This window comes from Pezoporus wallicus, unplaced genomic scaffold, assembly GCF_028554395.1.
Source record: "Pezoporus wallicus isolate ANWC-B61680 ecotype Strahan unplaced genomic scaffold, APGP_CSIRO_Pwel_v1 contig_8437, whole genome shotgun sequence".
NCBI classification, from domain to species: domain Eukaryota; kingdom Metazoa; phylum Chordata; class Aves; order Psittaciformes; family Psittacidae; genus Pezoporus; species Pezoporus wallicus.
This window is the reverse complement of record NW_026636299.1, coordinates 163738-184736: the sequence shown is the minus strand read 5'-3', so window position 1 is coordinate 184736 and position 20999 is coordinate 163738. Positions and strand designations below refer to the sequence as shown.

The following is a 20999-nucleotide window of genomic DNA, read 5'->3' as shown; positions in this document are numbered from 1 at the left end:
TTGATCCTCAGTCCCCAGCCTTATTCATATACCAGAGACACACACAGAATTGCAAATATGGGAAGAATAAGAAAGCGCTGCATATTAATCTGAACAATTTCTGACTGCAGATCTTCTAGGTACCAAAACAAGGGAATACGTTCATAAAAATGAAGAAAAGCTGTACAGTAGGAAGCAGAAAAGGAAATGAAGAATTCTGAAAATAGAAGATAAAGAATGATGGAAGAAAATAAGCTTTAAAAGAAGGTATCTGCTGGACATTTATATTTACAACTACTGTTTATGTAAATAAATGTACATATTAAAGGTTTTGACACACCATGTCATGTTTCCATGTTTTTTAATGTTCTTGGGCATCTATGATAAACATTTTCTAATATTCACAGTCTAGGGTCTAGCTTTGATTTTCCTCACTGAAAGAGGAGAAGAATGATGACTGTTACCATCGCTTTCAATGGGAGCAGATATAAATCAATTCTGAAAGCTGTTTAAATTTTAAACTCAAGTCTACAAGGGCACAGAATTCCTGATTATTTTCTCAGATCCAAGCTCTAGGCACATAGTCTTCAGTATAGGAAAAAAAAATCCTTTGTCTGTGTGTCAGATACATAAATATCGGTATCTAGTGCCATTTTCAATGCCTTGGGGTATTCTACTCGATTCCCAGATGTCACATACCAAGAGACACATAGCTTCTGTAGAACTTGCAGCATTCCTACCAGGCCACATAGGTATTTCAGATACCTTGTGGTGTTTAAAGTGACCTTACAAAAAACTCTGTTTAAACAACTTAAACCTACCCTTTATATCTGATAATTTGTTTGTACAATATCATAGACAGATCTTATTTACTCAGTATAATAAGCACCTGCTTAATTTTGAATGGCATAATCAGATCTTATCTTGCAGGGGTATAGTAGGTACTATAAAGGGTGAAGAACAAAAGTATTCAAGTAGCAGCCTCTGTATTAGACTTTAAATTCCCTACTTCTATTGCCATAGTAATCATAAATAATTTCTATAATTTAGAACAACTTAATCTTGAGATCTGGAGCTGATAATAGATACAACGTTTTCAGAGAATACATCTAGTGCACAAAGCACTTCTTGACTAAAGAAACATTCGTGATTACCAGGGACAATAATCTTGACCATCTTTTGGATTATCATGTTAATTTAACCATGCTTAACATATTATTTTATCTTTCCAGGAAAGTGGTTTGTTTTTTGTGATCCCAATTTTATTTAAAATGCCTAGAAGAGTCTCTTGGTGCCATCACTTGACCGTAAGCGAAAACCTATTACAAAGGAGATTTTACAGCATTTCAACACCCTGTACACATTTCAGTTTTAAGTCCTGCTAGGCTTGCTGAAGAGAAAGGATAGTGATGACATTGGTTACATCCCAACAGAAAGAAGTACAGTTTGCTTTGGACACCAGACTCCAAGCAGATGCTGACACTAGCCAACAGCAGTTCAAAAGGCATTTTCCATTCGAGGAAGTAAGAGGGATCACTACAATGCAACACGGCAGAATTTCTTTAGTACCACAAATTATTCAAATCCACCTTTCACCTTGAACAAAATTTCAGAATAAAATTTTAAATAAAAGAATAACTTCACAACAATTTTCCCATTCAAAAATCATATTCAGTGTGTACATTAAATTTCAGTTGTAGAAGGTAACACCAGAACAGTCGGAAACTACCAACAATGAAATTGGTTACAATATCTAATTCACTGTTACATAAAATGCATTTACGGTATAATAGCTAAGGAATGCATGTAATTTAAAGAGGTCCCCTACAGCAAACACTGAGACCAAACATATGCAATATAGTAAGTCTCAAATCCATTGCATTTACTGTAGAGCGCAAGAGCTTTTTCTGTCCACTGAGAGCCCCTGGCTTAGCAAGAAAGTCATACTGTCATATTATTATATTAAATTAAATTATGAATGCCAATCAGAAGAAGTATTCCTTTTGATTTTCGCTGGCTGTATTTTGCATGCTAAGCTCACTTTTCAGTGCAGATTCAGTACTGTCTTCATTTTCAGATCCTTTTGCCTCATTTTTTGAGTATATACCTTTTTTTTTATAAATGTGTATGGCTATGGCAGTGATGCAAAGTAGGATGAATATCACGACTGCTATCACACCTAGGAGAAGAAAAGAGAAAAAAGTCAAGAGAAAGGATCAACAAATAATGACAAAGAAGGAATGACTCCATCACAAAATGGAGGGGATTGCAGTAAAGCCTGAAGAATAAGAAGGCATAGCTGCTTTCAAATGAGAAACAGCACTGTAGTATAAGCTTTATGGTGATTGTTTTGAAATCTGCAGATTTGAGGAGCTGCTGGACAATGGGACTAAAAAGGCACTACTATGACTTTCTCCCTTCTCCATATCCTGTGATTAATGGACAAAGTACTCTCCCTTTTCTCAGGACCCTTTCTCACACCACATGGCATCAGGAAGGAAGGGATCATGTGTCCTATCATCAAGCTGTCACCTGCCAATCATCTCTCTTATCAATCACTGCTCAAGGTCTGGTAAAGGAATCTGGAGAGCAGAAACAGAGCAGAACAGGGTAAGGACAAAAGTACCAATCTGGAATGCCAAACCAGATTTTCTATTAGCTCTTGCAGTGTACACCACAAAGTCTAAGCCTCAGTCCCTTGCCAGTAAAAATAGTTTTACAGAATTAGGCTCATTCATACCCAGTACTCCACACAAATTATTTCAGACCACAGTGACTGGTTCTGACTGGAAAATGTAGTTAATGAGGAGAATCTGTGAAAGAAATTCCAAAACTGGGGGGACCCAGATGTAAAACATCATAGGGACCCCAGTGGAAATTGGCCAGTGCTTATAACCACCTATCATCAGTTCAAATAGGACTGAAATTCTAATGTTTATTCTGCCTCAGGTAAGAAAATTCCAACTACTTTTAGTACATCATAATGGGATAAAGAGGTTTTTGTGATCTACATTAGCAAAGGCACACATTTTTGTAACTGCATTATTGCAATGAATAGACAGTGGTTAAAATACTAAATTACTAAAATTAAGGCTCACTTCATGTTCAGGGTGAAATGATACAGGCTTGACTCCTTCCCTCTCTTTCAGCTTTGCTGCACTTCTTTTGACATCCTAGGTGTTCTACTCCTTTGCATGGCTACATGATCTTGGGTTCCTAAGTAAACAAGGTCCCTTCCTACACAGATGGCAGTGAGTAAGCTTCCTTCTCCAACAGCTTTAATAGCCCCATCTGGTAGGGTAAAATCATCACCAGTACATCCGCCTGCATTATGGTATTCTAGCTGATCAGTCAGAAAATCAAGGAGTAGGAGAACAAGCTTTATATAAGGGTTTCATCAGGCACCATATGTGCCACATTCTCAACACATAAGAGAGTAAATGGAACAGGAATTTAGTTTTATAGGTCAATATTTAAGATTTATTGAACTGTTACCAGGGCATGCTGCTCCTAGCAGAGCATATTAGGGACAGTAAGAAAAGTAATACTTCCCCACAGTGATAAAAATGACCTTATGGACTTCCAGCCCATCTCCTCACTTCCTCATTCATCTCACATGGTCTCAGGCCCTCAAGTTCATGAATCAGAGGTTACAAATAAACCAGAAGAAAGCAGAATGTGCTTTTCAAAGACACAAAAACCAAAACTAAGCTGCAGGCAGGAAAAAAGCACTAAACACTCTGGGAAACTGTTGTAATGCAGTGGCTCAGCTGTACTAGATGAAGGAACAATCTGCTGTATAACCCAGCCACTAATACAAGAAAAATAAAATCCCTGTGAGTAAAAACAGACCATCCAAAATTTGGCATGTCATTTTTTGTTGTTCCCTAATATGAGCAACCATTCTTAATGGTAGGAACATAAGTATTTTGTATGTAATATCTTCTTCTCTGGAACACACTCTATGATCTGAGTAAATGTTTTCTTTTGTAGATTAAAGAAAATAGTCATTCCTTTGTTTCACAGTCATAGCGCATACACCCAGTAAGGGCTTGTCTATAAATTTGCCTTGTTCAAGGTAGCTGAATTCTCAGTTATATTCATTTAAGGGTAGTTACACTAAACTTTCACTGTGTTGTACTGCATAAGCTTGCTTTATTTTGACTTTTAAACAACCATAGTTAGGCAGTAGAAAAATTGTGAGCGCATAATCCCAAATGTGTTTAATAAAAATAAAATTGTGATGTTATTATTATGTTAAAAAGACTGTAACTGTTGTAGCTTGAATTTAAAAAATGCCTTTGTTGTTAGTACTTAAAACTCTCCACCCACAGTAAATTACCTACTACATAAAGCGGTCTTTTACTTAAGTGATATTTATGTACAGATACTTACATAAAATAATATCTATCCTTTGAAATAACAAAATATGTTTTGATAGCTATACATGTAGACGAACTCAGAAGCTGTATTTTTAAATTCTGACCTCACTGAACTCAGTGGTAAAATTCTCAAAGTTTGTGTGTATAATACAGGCTTAATTGTCACTTTACAAGCAAGGAAGCTTCTAGTTTTATTACCTCTTATTTTAGTATCTGTAAAGCTACTGTGTTAAAGGTCACTGACCATGCAGTGGGCTGTTGGCAGGCACTGACCATAACAGGTATCATTATTCAAATGGCAGACACACAAGTGACTGCAGGTCCTTAACTCCACCTTCCAAAGAAATAATTGCTTTTATTTTCAATGAGAAGCCTTGAAAGCTTTATTCTGCTAAATCCCACTATGTAATTTTTTTTGCTGAAGCTTTTAAAACCCTTAGAAAGGAAACCTATTTGGTATTTAAAAGATGGAGGGTATGACCTTTCCCTCCCACTGCCATCTTTCGGTTGAAGTAACTAATGGAAATTGAAACAGTGAATTATACTGCAAAAATTAATGAAAACAAGTTTCCTTCCCTGGCCTCATCCCAAGAGAAGAAATATCACCAGAAATTCTCAGAGGGGAAGATTGTCACAAGAGACAATACTATTTCTTGAGAGAAAAAAACTGAGCTGACACAGCCATACACTTGCTCCAATACCAGTGGCAAGAACTGAAATTCTCCTGGGGTTCCCAGTCCCAAACTCTCCCAAATAAGGCTCACTTGGAGTACACTTCATTTCTATTAAAGAGACAGAACTGGTAGCCTTCCCCACTACAATAGAGATAGATCTTGGCGTAAGGACAATCAGTCAGAAAGACACAGTAATGGAACAAGCACATCCTGATTATCAGTCCTGTACTTTAATCTTAAGAACTCTGCCCTAAGCTGTATGTCATATTTGTTCTGATAGGCACAAAAAAATAAAGGGTCGTCAACATATTTACGTTCGTTAGGAACAACTGAACTGTACATGGCTCTTCCACTATTCCTCTGTTAAAAATAAATGCTCTGAAATAATTTTGTGGATGATCAGTTATAATTCTGTTTGAGCTGATAAAATCAGCCAAGAGAAATAGTAAGAAACTGGAGTATTTCAAATCATTAGTAATCATTTTTTACTTTTTTATTATTTTAACAAGCATTTTATTTTTAAGATGTTAATCAGGGCAAGTGATAGTCTGTCCAAGAGTACATTGCTTTCCAAATGATGAACCAGAATGAAATTTGCCTCAGTCTGTCAAAGAATTGATCCAAGCAGTGTTAGATCCCACTTTCTCAAGGAAAATCTGTGTTTCTCAAATCTGTTAAGAAAAGATTTTGAACTTGACCGTTCAATTCAAGAAGCAAAATGTTGGGCTTTTTTTGCATAGTCAAGGAGCAAAGACTGTTCTTTCTTAAACATATGCTATTTTTCATAACATATCCAAGTACTTTTTAAAGTCACAGACACGACCATTAAGCAGGTTGGAAACCTGTTCTTCTGTTTTCAGCAAAGTTTTCCAATGCACAGAAACACTGATCGCTTAAAATTTATGTAGTAAGAAAATATGAGAGCTATTGACTGCATTTAAAAGCAATGCTTGATTTTTCTCTACCACTTGTAATAAAATTAAGCTTGACTAGTATTCTTATGCTCAGAAAACTAATTTGAGTTCACTTCAGCACTGAAAGACTCACAGCTATTAGAAATAAAAAGTTCCCGTGGTGTTATGGCCCCTATTACCTCCAATAATTGCAGAGTCACTTCTGATTGCATTAGCTAAGGGCTTTCCCTTGTCTATTGGTCCAGAGTGATCTGCAACAGAAAAAAAAATGGAAAGTGGCAGACAAACAGAAGAAGGGTTTTCAAGTAATTCTTACATGGTTACAGATCATGTACATTATGGTACAGTGGCATTAGTATGTGTCAGTAAGCATGGAAAGAGCAGTTATGTAGATGATATTTTGCAGAGATAAAGAGAAAAGTGAAAACATTTAGAGGAATAGAGAAAACCTGAAGAAAAGGAAGTAAGTACATATAAAAAAGAATTATTTTTCAAACTGCTCCTGAGATGTTAACCCATATGGAAGAAAAAACCAAAACCAACAGCTGTGATTCGGGTCATGAGTACTCTACAGAGATCAGAGCAAGTGATAATCATACGCTACCTGCAAATGAATGGGTTGTTTCACTTGATGTTGAGTCAGATCCAGTTAAAGTACCACAGTTGGATTCAGTGAGGCGTCCCTTAACGATGATGGGGGCTGAGCTGCTGTGATGCAGTGCAGCCTTCAAAGGAGCTATGTGGTTGAACTGCACTGAAGAGAGACATCCAATAAACCCCTGAGAATTTGCCTTCATTGTCTCCTCATCTACATCGCTGTTTTCTGTTAAACAAAAGATACAGAACACAATTAATCATAGTGCAAATGTACAAAATAAAGTGACAGAAGAATAAATGAATAATTAACCTGTGTTCCTCTGAGTATATTTGAGTTACTGCAACATACCTAGTTTTCCTGAATACCTTTCTTGTCTGTCTTTAATGAAAAGACAGTCAACTATATTCAGCCTTTTATTTTAACAGATGACAGTCGTTAGTCTGCTGAGAGAAATGCTTTTAACTTACTATAGCAAAAAGGTAATAGGAATAAACACAAAAGAATTCAAATGTAACTAATATTTTTCAATTAAAATGCAATGCTTTTTCACTGCAAAAAGGTAAGGATGAAGCATGCATTCATGAAAAATACACATTTTATTAGATTTCTTCTCATAAATATGTACATTTTTGTATCATAATCTTTCCACACATTAATATATCTACTTCATCCCATCACCATCAAGTCTGTCAAAACAAAAACAAAACCTTCCTAAGACCTCAGATCCTGGAACTCTATCAAGATATTTTCTGTGAAATTCTAAAAAATAAATGTTGTTGCAGATTACCATACATTTTACACGATACCATTATCTTTCCCACTAAGGAAAAAACAAACAAACAAACAAAAAAACCCAAAACAAAACCAACCAAACAAAAAACCCACAAAAAAACAAGCCCAACATTTCTGAATGTATGTACCATGTCAGAGCTTTCTATTTATTCACCAGCTAATGCTCACTAATGCTCTATTTTGAAAATGGAAAACAGTTTATTTACTATGACAGTTTGTCCTGGGTTTAGCAGTAGCAGTCAATTTTTCTCCTTAGTAGCTGGTGCAGCTACAGGACACAGTTCTACTTTAAGTAAAAGCTCTGGAATTACTAATTATTCAAAGCAGACTCCTAAGGAAAGTAAGATTTCAGGTTTTGTGCAAATAAAATGGGATCTTAGTCTCATTAATTTCCACCTCCAATTTATCCTAGAACCCATGAATGAACTTGTGATCTTTACAGTGGCTACCAAAACATTTTTAAATACCAATGTACAATTCACTCCTCAATACAATTAGGTTAAGAGTGAAAATTGGGCTAATGTGTTTTGGAAAAATGTTGCAAAATAGCATAGAGGCATTTTCCCCAACTACTCTACTCCTGTTGCAGTGATGAGGTATTATCAGAGCAGCCAAGAGTCTGCTCACTTGCACTTACGGATTATATAAAATGTTGGATGTTTAACTGTTTGTTTTCTCTGCAGCATGCACTGCTTCTGATGACTGCCTCATCACACTGAAGTATCTGCTAGATTAGGATGTCTTAAGAAAAAGATTAAACTGAGGTAACAAGAACATCCAAACCACCTTGTGATAAAAATATGTATCGCTAACTATAATGCAGGCTCAAAAACCTCAGGAGTGAAGTGTTTTCTATCATTTTTTAGTTTCCTATACGAAACATTACGTAAGCATTGTATGTGCATAATATGAAAGGGAATTAGATATTTAAAATCCAGAGTTCAACTTACTCATTAATTAGAAAATATTGTTGGGATAAAATAAAGTTTTATCAAATCAAGCAATCTGGCTTTCAAAAATTATGAGGTTTAGGGAAGACAAACCTTTCTGCGCTTTAGTGCTTAAGTCAAATTTAACTAACTGACTGAAAATGTCTGACACACACACACACAGGTTGTTGATTGGAGACTGTATTTTATAGTAAGCTGTAATTATGCATCCTTTAGCATCTTAACAGCAATTCATTTCCTAATGTACTCAACTTTTTTTAGCAAAGACAGGCAAAATGACTCCACCTACAAGACTTTAGTTAAAAAAACAAAATAAAAAATAAACAACCGACCAACCAAATAAAAAAACAAACACAACCCCCCCCCCCGAAAAAAAAGCAAAAAATCCAAAACCAAGCTACAGATTAAATAACCTCTTTCTTGAGGTCTCCTTTAACCACCTTTCCTCTCTGAAGTAATACTGAAAGTCAGCAGACAGAAAGATCAGATAAGAACTTTGAATTTCTTGCTTTTATAAAGCTGAAGATTTCAAAATTTTTCATGTGTCTGTACAATTTTATCTTTTCTCAAAATTAGGCAAGTCCATAATATGTTGGGTGAACTATTGGCTGACAGGCCGGGCTCAAAGAGTTATAGCAAATGGGATTACGTCAAGCTGGTGGCCAGTCACCAGTGGGTATCCAGGGCTCAATTATAGGACCAGTTCTCTTCAATGTCTTTATAAATGATCTGGATGCATATGTCAAATGTACACTGAGTAAGTTTCCTGGTGATACTAAATAAGGAAGAGCTGTGGACTCCCTCAAGGGTGGAAAGGCCTTACAGAATGATCTGGATAGACTAGAGAGCTGGGCAATCACTAACTGTATTCAATTTAACATGAGCAAGTGCAGGATTCTCCACCTGGAGCAGGTTAATCCTGGTTATACGTACAAACTGGGGGATGAGAGGCTGAAGAGCAGCCCCACAGAAAGAGATCTGGGGGGTTGGGTTGATGGCAAGTTGAGTATGGGTCAACATGTGCCCTGGCAGCTAAAACGTTCAGCCATGCCCTAGGGAGCATCAAGCACAGCTTCACAAGCTTGCTGAGGGAAGAGACTGTCACTCCATACTGCACTGATGTGCCCACACCTTAAGTACTGTGTGCAGTTGTGGATGCCTCAATATATGAAGGACATCAAACTCTTAGAGTGTGTCCAGAGACGGGCAACCAAAGTGGTGAAAGGTCTCGATGGCAAAGCTTGGGAGGAGTAGCTGAGGTCACTTGGAAAAGGGAAGGCTGAGGTGTGACCTTATGGCAGTCTACAATTTCCTCAAGGGGGGGCAGGGGATTTGGAGCTTCTGATCTGGTGACCAGCAACAGGACATGAGAAAATGGCATGAAGTTGCATCAGGGGAAGTTCAGATTGGACATTAAGAAAAGTTTCTTTACTGAAAGGGTGTCCATTCCTTGAACATGCTTCCCAGGGAAGTGGGCACAGCACCAAGCATGTCAGAGTTCAAGGAGTGTCTGAATGATGCTCTTAGTCACATGGTTTAGTGTTAGGTAGTCTTGTTAGGAGCAAGGAACTGGACTTGATGATCCTTATGGGCCCCTTCCCACTCAAGATGATTCTATGGTCCTATTAATCCGCTTGGTTGAAAAAAAACCAAAAAAAACAAACAAAAACAAAAACGTTTTTCATTCACAATTAAATTACTAGCTGGAGGTACTAACAACATGCTTGGAATGGACTGCCATAAAATCTTATAGTTACGCAACAAGCCTGTATTGGTATGCAGATTTTCACATGGCCAGGCTTTTTCCATTAAAAGTACTTATTACAGTTAAAACTAATTACACCTGTACACACAATTGATCATATATTCAACTATATTAACCACATATCATATATTCAACCTATTAACCACGGTTGGTTAGTTGTGGTTAATATGTAACCACCTAAATGCTGCTATGCTGTTAATTTTTACTGAGGTTTACTTATGATTCAGATTGAGATGATCAGGAGATAATTCACTGAAAAAATATGTCATTAAACAATTATTTTTCTGATTTTTGTGCACAAAAGAATACCTTTTAAAACCAATCCAAAATGGTCTAGGCCCCTTTTCCTTAATTTGTTATTTGTTTCAGCAGTTTACTACTGAAAAAATATCACAGCAAAGAAAACAATTTGACTGACAGGAAAGAATAGACAGTTCTGTCACTGAGAGTTTTGCTGCTTTTTCAACTATAAAAATCCAGCAATTAGGAGTCACAAGTGGGTGTTATTTCTAGAACTGTCATTTGTTATTGCTGAGATTGAGAAGAAAAATCTTTAAAACAAGACGTTTAAGGGCAGATATTTTGCTAACAGAATTACTTAATCAAAGTAAAGTATCTCCATTAAATCCCTGATTATTGATTTTTTAAATACTGGTATTCTGCCCAAAATTGCAAGACTGAAAACTTTCTGTTCCCCAAATAGTTATTCTGAAAAGCTTCTGTATTGGAAGGAAGCTTTGACAAGCTTGGCTGACTAAATTAGAAATCCAATTACAAAAAATAAATTAAAACAAATTATATGTACTTTAAATTGTGGGAGCTACATAAAAATGTATATTTTACGCTAAGTCTTCTATTAAAGGCTTTTCTAAACCAACTTTAACAGACTGAATGTTACCATTTTATTACTACATGTATTCCCTAATTCATATAATAGAGAAAGTTGGAAAAAGAAAAAGTATCATTTTTAAAGTAACTTCTATTTAGCATGTGCATTACTGCAAAGGTTTTGGGGAGTACCCAGACATTATTGTTTTAAAAGGCAGATTTTCAAATTAAGAATTTGAATTATCACTGCATTTTTGCATATCAGTAGAACACAGTGAGATTTTTGCAATTCTGTCATTATCTTTATCAATAAAACCATAATTAGAGCTCTTAAAAAAGCTGTGCAATTGTTATCCTCAAAGATATTTCCATAAAGACAGAATTAAAGTATACAATTTTATAATTTCAGAGATAAATGAATCAATATAAGAAAAGAAAAATTCATAACAGAATAGAATAGTTTGAATATACAGAAATTCCATATGTGGGCCCAAATTCTTCTACTGGTTTGACATAGGCCTTCTTATTAAAAGTGAAGTGAAAATTTGGTTTTACTCATTACTGAAATAACCAATTTTTCCATTGTTGGAGATGTCCATAATCATACATTCCTTTAAGTGAATTGGCTTATAAACACACACATTCTCATTAGCTGGTGAAACCTTGTATATAAATCAGACCTAAGTAAATCATGCTGAAAGCCTGTCTTTACCTCAGCAGAAAGGTTAGCAACTCTCATTGAAGAAAAGGTCACCAACAGCTCACTACCCTCACCCTCAGGAAGGCTTGGAAGCTTTGTCCTGCACAAATGTGGCTTTACTCAGCAGTAATTAATTAATTCCTCTGTGAAGTTCTGTAAAAAGAAGGGTTTCTACAGTCTTCTTGTAGTGTTGGGTGCTTTGAGAGAAAGTACCTTCTCAGAAGGAAAACAAAAGCACAAGAAGCCCTTTGGCTTGTATCCTGTGAACTTTGTGGCTGAATGCGTTTCTTTTTTCCCTCACAACTTAATGTTCAGGAATTTTGGTGAGTCCTAACACAGTCAAGCTCCCTATTTTGACACAATGTTGCATAACACAAATTCAGAATTCCTTGCATTGGAAGACTTAGGTTCTGGAAAGTTTGATTTTTTTTTTTTTCGTGGGAATTCAAAACTAGTTCAGCAGCTAACTCTCAGTTTTTTTTCAACATGAAAACCTGAGCTAAGTACAACTGAAGAAGAGTTCGAACAAGTACTTCTCCAATTGAAAATATTTTTTAGAAAATCCATAGCTTTCTGGCCTAAATTAAAACTTGTGGGTTTTTCCTAAACATTTAAAGTACAGGAAATACATATTTTCATATTTTGTTACTCCTCCTTCTATTTAGACCTCTTTACCGCAGCAAACACTAATTACCTATTCCCACTGCCTCCATAAAGTCTCCTTTCATCTCTAACTATGATGCCACAGGAAGCAGGATCTAAAGCAGTCAGATTCAGAAAAGAAACAGTAGCTTTTTTATAGCATCTACCCTTTTAAAGGGAGAGATGTATAACATATGTCTTCTTCAGGACAAATTCCATAAACTGAGACAAGTTGGGCCAAGCACCCCCTCAGGTCATTGTTAGCTCCATGCTTCACAAAACTGTGAAGATGCAAGACTATCATTTAGCTGAAGAAATGCCCACATCTGAACTTTTGTAATGGTGTGGTTTCTTTGGAAGTGATGACATTGATCCTGATCAAAAGAGACTGTTATTTGCCTAAAAATGCACATTTCAACACTTGAATCAAATAAATTTTTAAGTAAATTGACACAAGTTTTGATACTGAGTCTCATAACAAAAATGGTAAAAGCTTTAATTCTGTTGTCATTGTAGTATTACCCTCATGTGAGTGTGACTCCAAAAACCACTACACTTCAAAACATTACAAGTTCCTGATTCAGTTTTATCACCAGTTAGTGGTGGGTTGAAATATTTTAAACAATTTTCTTCTAGAGTTTATATTTCAGATATTATTGCTTTAAAGTTATGCCTAAACAATCATTCACTTTTCTATTCTTTGTGCATACCTACATACCAGTTCTTTTCTCAACTGTAAATTCCACAAAGAAAAATTATTCTTTAAAAGTGATACCATTTCTGTTTGTGCTAGAGGTCTTAGCTTTTTTCCTAGGGAGAAAACAGATTAGCTACATAAAGACTCTTCCAAATAATCATCAGTAAAAATAATTATGATTTTTTTTTGAAAGCCTACAAACATGATCTTTAATTTCATTATTTAATATGTTAATGATTGTAATTAAAAGCTACTTAGTATCTGGTTACCAACTTTATGAAAACAATTACCACTGTAGGTCATTTATTCTTTCACCTATTCTTGATAATACTATCAAAATTGAAAACCACAACCATCTATTCCATCATTAAAAAATTAACTGGGTTGCCTTATCCAAATAGTTACATGCAACATCTCAATGCCTAAATGGAGATCAGTAACAAGTTGTGTTCCTCAGTGGTCAATTCTCAGATCAGTATTGTTCAATGTCTTTATTAATTACATATACAGTAGGACTGAGTACATTCTAAGCAAGTTTGTGGATGACACTAAGCTGAATGATGCTGCTGATTCACTAGAGGGAAGGAATGCCATCCAGAGAGATCTTTGCAGGCTCGAGAGGTGGGCCAGTGAAAACCTCATGAACTTCAACAAGGCCAAGTGCCGGGTCCTCCACCGGCACTGAGGCAAACACCAGTATTAATACGGACTGGGGGATGAATGCATTGAGAGCAGCCCTGCAAAGAAGAACTTTGGTATGCTGGTGGATGAAAAAAATGGGTATAAGCTGGCAATGTGTGCTTGCAACCCAGAAAGCAAGTTGCATCCTGGACTGTGCAAAAAAAAAAAAAAAAAAATGTTGCCAGTAGGTCAAGGGAGGAGATTCTTATCACCTTATATACATGCGACAGAAAGCATTAAATAGAGTAGAAAGCTAATTTCAAACACATTTTGTTTTCAGTTTACATTATCTGAATGGGGGGCAGAGATTGCCCCCAGCCAGTGACATGATGGACTATTTCAGATAATATTTTGCTTATCAGTAGGAGATTCTTTGGGAAAACATAACAGGGTTTTCTACCATCATGGCACCGCTACACTTGCAGAAATACTAATTTACCAAAGCTGTTACATTGTTACCAAAGGTACTATAGAAAAGGTGGTAGATACATGGATCTCAGGTAAGCACCTCAGGTACATAGTAATGAAACACCTCTAAACTAAACAACAGAGTCTGAAGAAAACACTTCTTCGATCTTCTGGTTTAGGGTAGGTATTATGTAAAACATGTAAATAGTTCCTCTAAGCCTGTGAGATAAAGTAATGTATTATCTATACTAACTTGAGATGAAAAATCTTTTTTTTTTTTCCCGTGTTCCATAACAAAATATTCTGAATTTATTTTTACAAAAAGCATGTTAACAATTTAGCTTACTTGAAGAAATTTTTAAAGACTGGGAAATGATCACTTTTTTGCAGGCATTTTACTGGCTAAATGTTGAAGTAAAAAGAGTTAGTGAGGGAGGCGGTGCATTTCCCACATCTTGTTTTGCAACAGGGTTCATAATTTCTGTTAAAAATGGCTTTTATTAAAAAAACCCAGAATTTCTATTGGCATTGGTGACCTGTGGGCCATATGAAATTATAAACATTTAAGATCTGTAAACTTAAACATAAAAATTCCCAGTAGTCCTTATTTTGGTAAACCTATTTAATCTACACTTAGCCCAAGACTATTTGTAAAAAGGTGAAAACAACACTCTAATAGCAAAATGGTGAAAAGATCAGTGTAGCCTTAATTACTAAATATCATGAACTATCCCAGCTCTGTCTTTTATTGCAACAAAAACTTCTACTAGAGGAAGAATGTACAAATGGACTTTTGCTTGATATAGAAATGTAGCAACATAGACTTTAACTGTCTACCACGTGGGTTTTTTCCTTTGTGTTAACCCTGTGTTTTGACTTCTAGTTTTGAGAACAGCGTTGAGCCGATAAGAACACCAAGATCTGAGCTGGATTGATAAGCAGAGACGGGCGCCTGACACTAGCCAGGGAGGTATTCACACAGCACGCTGATTTAGTTGGAAGGACAGGGCTCAAGGTTTTTTCTCTCTTGATTTTCATCAGTTTCAGTATGGTGATTTGTTGCCTGTTCTTGTCTCATATCTTCTCGATCGTCCATCAGGGAGGGGGGGGAGACGGGACCTATTGGCTGTCACTGGGAGTGAGTGAACAAGTTTGACTGGGTTTAAACCAACAGTTCTTTTTGTGGGGCCCGAGGGGTTGAGATAAGAACAGATACTGGATTGATAGTTTTGCTGATTTATTGGCTCTCATTTTTTTTCTTGTACTTTATGGTATCCGGTATTGGCTGTAATACTTGGGCTAAGGTTTTTATCCCAGAATGGTAATGACATTAGAATCATTGATCATGAAACTGATCTGGCTTATGTTCCCAGTGTGGTCACCACCTTTATACTTTGGGAGGTATATGATGGAGGTGCTTAGCAATTACACATCTTTTTTCTCCTTCTCAGGTGCTCAACCTGTGAAGGAGACATCCTTTTACCCTCCTAGTTGTCCCCCCAGACCATTTACATTTGAGAGTTTTGAATTTTTTAAATGGCCTTTTAATGCTCTTGAGACTTGTTTGCTGATGGTGATGGGAATCACCATGCTAACACGCATACAGAGTGTGTTTTGCCCACTACTGATTTCAAGAGTTAAGCAGATTCAGGTTTGGGTCTTGTCTGGGGTCAAACGACGATGTAGGAGGACCGAGAGATTTTCCCAGAGGCTGGACAGCCATGAGTGGCAGGGTGTGTGGGATAGTATGGGCAAGTATCTAGGTCAGTGGGCCCCTCCAGTATTTTGGAATTTCACTACCGAACAACTGCAAAATCCAGAAGAATTAGTAAAACACTTAAATGAGGTGTGTGGTCATTCTGGCCATACCAGAGATGGACAAATCACGGCAACGTGCTGGGGCTTGGCCTATGCTTACAGGGCCTTGTTCAACACTATCCAGCACCTTCAAAAGGAAAAGAATGTCGGCGGATTTGAGGGCAAAGTGACAGTCGCTACTCAAACTTTGGCTGCAATGAACTGCGCAGCTACCCCAGTGGCAAGTACAGCAGCTGCTCAAACTTCAACTGCAACAGACAGCGCGGTTACCCCAGCTCCAAGCACGGTAGCTACACCACCCCCAGCAACAAGTACAGTCTCTACTCAAACCACAGTGATAATCACTGCAGCCAAACCAGAGGACCAATTCGTACCAATATCAGTTGCCCCTGTACGCAAGAGAACAAGCAAAAAGGAGGCAAAAAGGGTGAAGCGAGATGAAGAACCAATGAATTCACCACCCGGTCCAGAATCTGATCAGGAGTCATCCTCACATGACGAAGAAGAAGAAGAAGAGGTAACTTCTCGACCTCGGACCTCAACCGAGCTGCGGAATATGCGAAAAGATTTTACCCGTCAACCAGGGGAGCACATCATCACCTGGTTACTCCGATGCTGGGACAATGGGGCCGATGGTCACGAACTAGAAGGTACAGAAGCCAAGCAGCTGGGATCACTTGCTAGAGAAGGGGGAATTGACAAAGCAATTGCAAGAGAGAAAAAGTCCCTCAGCCTTTGGAGGAGGCTCTTGGCAGCTGTGAAAGAAAGGTTTCCGTACAAGGACGATGTTACGAGTCGTTCGGCCAAGTGGACTACTATAGACAAAGGCATCCAGTCTCTGAGGGAATCGGCCATCGTAGAGATGATCTATCACATCAAGCCGAATAACGGGGATACACCTATAGATCCAGATGAAGTTGAATGTACACGACCCATGTGGCGAAAACTTACACGGAATGCACCGTCATCATATGCCCATTCATTGGCAACAGTGACCTGGAATGACATAGTACCACTAACAGTGGATGAAATGGTTCATAAACTCCGAGAGTTCGAAGACAATCTCACTCCTTCCATCATCTCAGCTGTGAAAAAACTGTCCCAGGACCTCGACAAATTGAGGGACGATGTATCTGATTTATCCAGCTCCTCACGTGTACCAACACGCGTCTCAGCTATTAACAAAAGACGTCCTATTGTTCAAGAGAGGAGATACAGAAGGTATACGCCACGGGGTACCCTATGGTTTTACCTGCTGGATCACGGAGAAGACATGACAAAGTGGGATGGAAAACCTACTTCAGCTTTGGAGGAACGGGTGAGTGAACTGAAGAGGGGAGCAAGGGCCAAGACTGATCGTCCCATGAGAGCTACGGCTTCAGTCTCTGGTGAGCAGTTTCCCAGATGGAGTGGAAGAGCTGATTTTACTCCAGCTCCTGTGATAACGAAGAATAATCCCTTTCAACACGACTTAAGTGTCCAATGCTGTGACGACCATTAGAGGGGCCCTGCCTCCAGCCAGGTGGAGGTAGGGGACAATCGGATTTACTGGACTGTGTGGATCAGATGGCCTGGCACATCAGTCCCACAGAAGTATAAGGCTCTAGTAGATACCGGTGCACAGTGTACCCTGATGCCATCAAGCTGTCAAGGGGTGGAACCCATCTATATTTCTGGAGTAACAGGAGGATCCCAAGAGTTGACTGTGCTGGAGGCTGAAATCAGCCTGACTGGGAGGGAGTGGCAAAAGCACCCTATTGTGACTGGTCCAGAGGCTCCATGCATCCTCGGCATAGACTACCTCAAGAGAGGGTACTTCAAAGACCCAAAAGGGTACCGGTGGGCTTTTGGTATTGCTGCTTTGGAGACTGAGGAAATTGAGCAGCTGTCCACCTTGCCTGGTCTCTCAGAAGATCCCTCTGCTGTGGGGTTGCTGAAAGTTGAAGAACAACAAGTGCCAATTGCGACCACAACAGTGCACCGGCGGCAATATCGCACCAACCGAGACTCCCTGATTCCCATCCATCAGCTGATCCGTAGACTGGAGAGTCAGGGGGTGATCAGCAGGACCCGCTCACCCTTCAATAGCCCCATATGGCCAGTGCGAAAGTCTAATGGAGAATGGAGACTAACAGTAGACTATCGTGGCCTGAATGAAGTCACACCACCATTGAGTGCTGCCGTACCGGACATGCTAGAACTTCAGTATGAACTAGAGTCAAAAGCAGCCAAGTGGTATGCCACGATTGATATTGCCAATGCATTTTTCTCCATTCCTTTGGCAGCAGAGTGCAGGCCACAGTTTGCTTTTACTTGGAGGGGTGTCCAGTTCACTTGGAACCGACTGCCCCAGGGGTGGAAACACAGCCCTACCATTTGCCATGGACTGATCCAGACTGCACTGGAACAGGGGCAAGCTCCAGAACACCTGCAATACATTGATGACATTATTGTGTGGGGCGATACAGCGGAAGAAGTCTTTGAGAAAGGGAGGAAAATAATCCAAATCCTGCTGAAAGCCGGTTTTGCCATAAAACGGAGTAAGGTCAAGGGACCTGCACAGGAGATTCAGTTTTTGGGAATAAAATGGCAAGATGGACGTAGACAGATCCCCACAGATGTGATCAACAAGATAACAGCAATGTCTCCACCAACTAATAAGAAAGAAACGCAAGCTTTCTTGGGTGCAGTGGGGTTCTGGAGAATGCACATCCCAAATTACAGTTCGATTGTAAGCCCTCTCTATCATGTGACCCGGAAGAAGAATGATTTTAAATGGGGCCCTGAGCAGCAACAAGCCTTTGAGCAAATTAAACGTGAGATAGTTCATGCAGTAGCCCTTGGACCAGTCCGGACCGGGCCAGATGTAAAAAATGTGCTGTACACTGCAGCTGGGGAGAACGGTCCTACCTGGAGCCTCTGGCAGAAAGCTCCAGGGGAGACTCGAGGTCGACCCCTCGGCTTTTGGAGTCGGGGATACAAAGGATCTGAGGCCAGCTATACCCCAACTGAGAAAGAGATACTGGCAGCGTATGAAGGGGTTCGAGCTGCTTCGGAAGTGATTGGCACTGAAGCACAGCTCCTCCTGGCACCCCGGTTGCCCGTGCTGGGCTGGATGTTCAAAGGCAGGGTCTCCTCTACACATCATGCAACTGATGCTACATGGAGTAAATGGGCTGCACTAATTACACAACGAACTCGAATAGGAAATCCCAGTCGTCCAGGCATTCTAGAAGTCATCATGGACTGGCCAGAGGGCAAAGATTTCGGAATGTCACCAGAGGAGGAGGTGGTGCGTGCTGAAGAGGCCCCACCATATAATAAACTGTCAGAAAGTGAAAAGCAGTATGCCTTGTTTACTGATGGCTCTTGCCGTATTGTGGGAAAGCATCGGAGATGGAAGGCAGCTGTATGGAGTCCTGGACGACAAGTTGCAGAAACTGCTGAAGGAGAGGGTGAATCGAGTCAATTTGCCGAGGTGAAAGCCATCCAGCTGGCCCTGGACATTGCTGAACGAGAAAAGTGGCCAGTACTTTATCTCTATACTGACTCATGGATGGTGGCAAATGCCCTGTGGGGGTGGTTGAAGCAATGGAAGCAGAGCAACTGGCAACGTAGAGGTAAACCCATCTGGGCTGCTGCACTGTGGAAAGATATTGCTGCCCGGGTGCAGAACCTGGTGGTGAAGGTACGTCATGTAGATGCCCATGTACCCAAGAGTCGGGCCACTGAGGAACACCAGAACAACCAACAAGTGGATAAAGCGGCTAAGATTGAAGTGGCTCAGATGGACTTAGATTGGCAACATAAAGGTGAATTATTTTTGGCCCGGTGGGCCCATGACACTTCAGGCCATCAGGGCAGAGATGCAACATATAGATGGGCCCGTGACCGAGGGGTGGACTTAACAATGGACACTATTGCCCAGGTTATTCATGAGTGTGAAACATGTGCTGCAATTAAACAAGCCAAGCGGTTAAAGCCTCTTTGGTATGGAGGACGATGGTTGAAGTATAAATATGGGGAGGCCTGGCAGATTGACTATATCACACTGCCACCAACCCGCCAAGGCAAGCGCCATGTGCTTACCATGGTGGAAGCAACCACCGGGTGGCTGGAAACATACGCTGTGCCCCATGCCACTGCCCGGAACACTATCCTGGGCCTTGAGAAACAGATTTTGTGGCGACACGGCACCCCAGAGAGAATTGAGTCAGACAATGGGACTCATTTCCGGAATAACCTTATAGATATTTGGGCCAAAGAGCATGGCATTGAGTGGGTATATCACATCCCCTACCATGCACCAGCCTCTGGGAAAATCGAACGGTACAATGGGCTGTTAAAAACTACACTGAGAGCGATGGGTGGGGGAACTTTCAAGCATTGGGATACACATTTACCAAAGGCCACCTGGTTGGTCAACACCAGAGGATCTGCCAACAGGGCTGGCCCAGCCCAGTCAGAACTTTTACATATTGTAGAGGGGGACAAAGTTCCCGTGGTGCATATGAAGAATTTGCTGGGGAAGACAGTCTGGGTTATTCCTGCTTCAGGTAAAGGCAAACCCACTCGTGGGATTGCTTTTGCTCAGGGACCTGGATATACTTGGTGGGTAATGCAGGAAGATGGGGAAGTCCGATGTATACCTCAAGGGGATTTGATTTTAGGGGAAAACAGCCAGTGAACTCAATTGTATGCTGTTGCCTGCTGTGTAATGCTTTTATAGCCCATCAACTAGATGTCTCCAGGTCACCAGCGTCTGGCCCTGACTTCCCTCCAGCCATCATCCCAACAGAGAATGAACTTGGAACATCATGGATCGGATGGACTCGGCAGCATTATAGGGATTGGTCCATGCACTAAGAAAATGATTTTTTTCCTCTTGGTCTGTATGTATATGGATGTATATATGTGGGAGAGCGATGGTGTATTGAAAATGTGGGATCTGAGCACGACGTGAATGGTATGGAATAAGGGGTGGATAATGTCCTGGGTTCAGCAGTAGCAGTCATGTTTTTTCCTTTGTGTTAACTGGTGCAGTGCTGTGTTTTGACTTCTAGTTTTGAGAACAGCGTTGGTGAAGCCGATGTTGTCGGTTGTTGCTAAGTGATGTTTACCCTGACCAAGGACTCTGTGAGGCTCATGCTCTGCCAGGGAAGAGGGGAAGC

General features: G+C 39.6%; 1 protein-coding gene across 1 annotated transcript in view; it reads right to left on the bottom strand.

Annotated features, from left to right (window-relative positions):
* Positions 1-1323: 1323 nt before the first annotated feature.
* The window catches only part of CNTNAP4 (contactin associated protein family member 4), a gene marked incomplete at its 5' end in the record, with an annotated part of 164635 nt that continues 144959 nt past the window's right edge, over positions 1324-20999 (bottom strand). The window contains 3 exons of the mRNA XM_057399931.1: positions 1324-2158; positions 6129-6200; positions 6554-6772. Coding sequence (XP_057255914.1) covers positions 1965-2158; positions 6129-6200; positions 6554-6772 — 485 coding nt within the window. The remainder of the gene's footprint in view (positions 2159-6128; positions 6201-6553; positions 6773-20999) is intronic.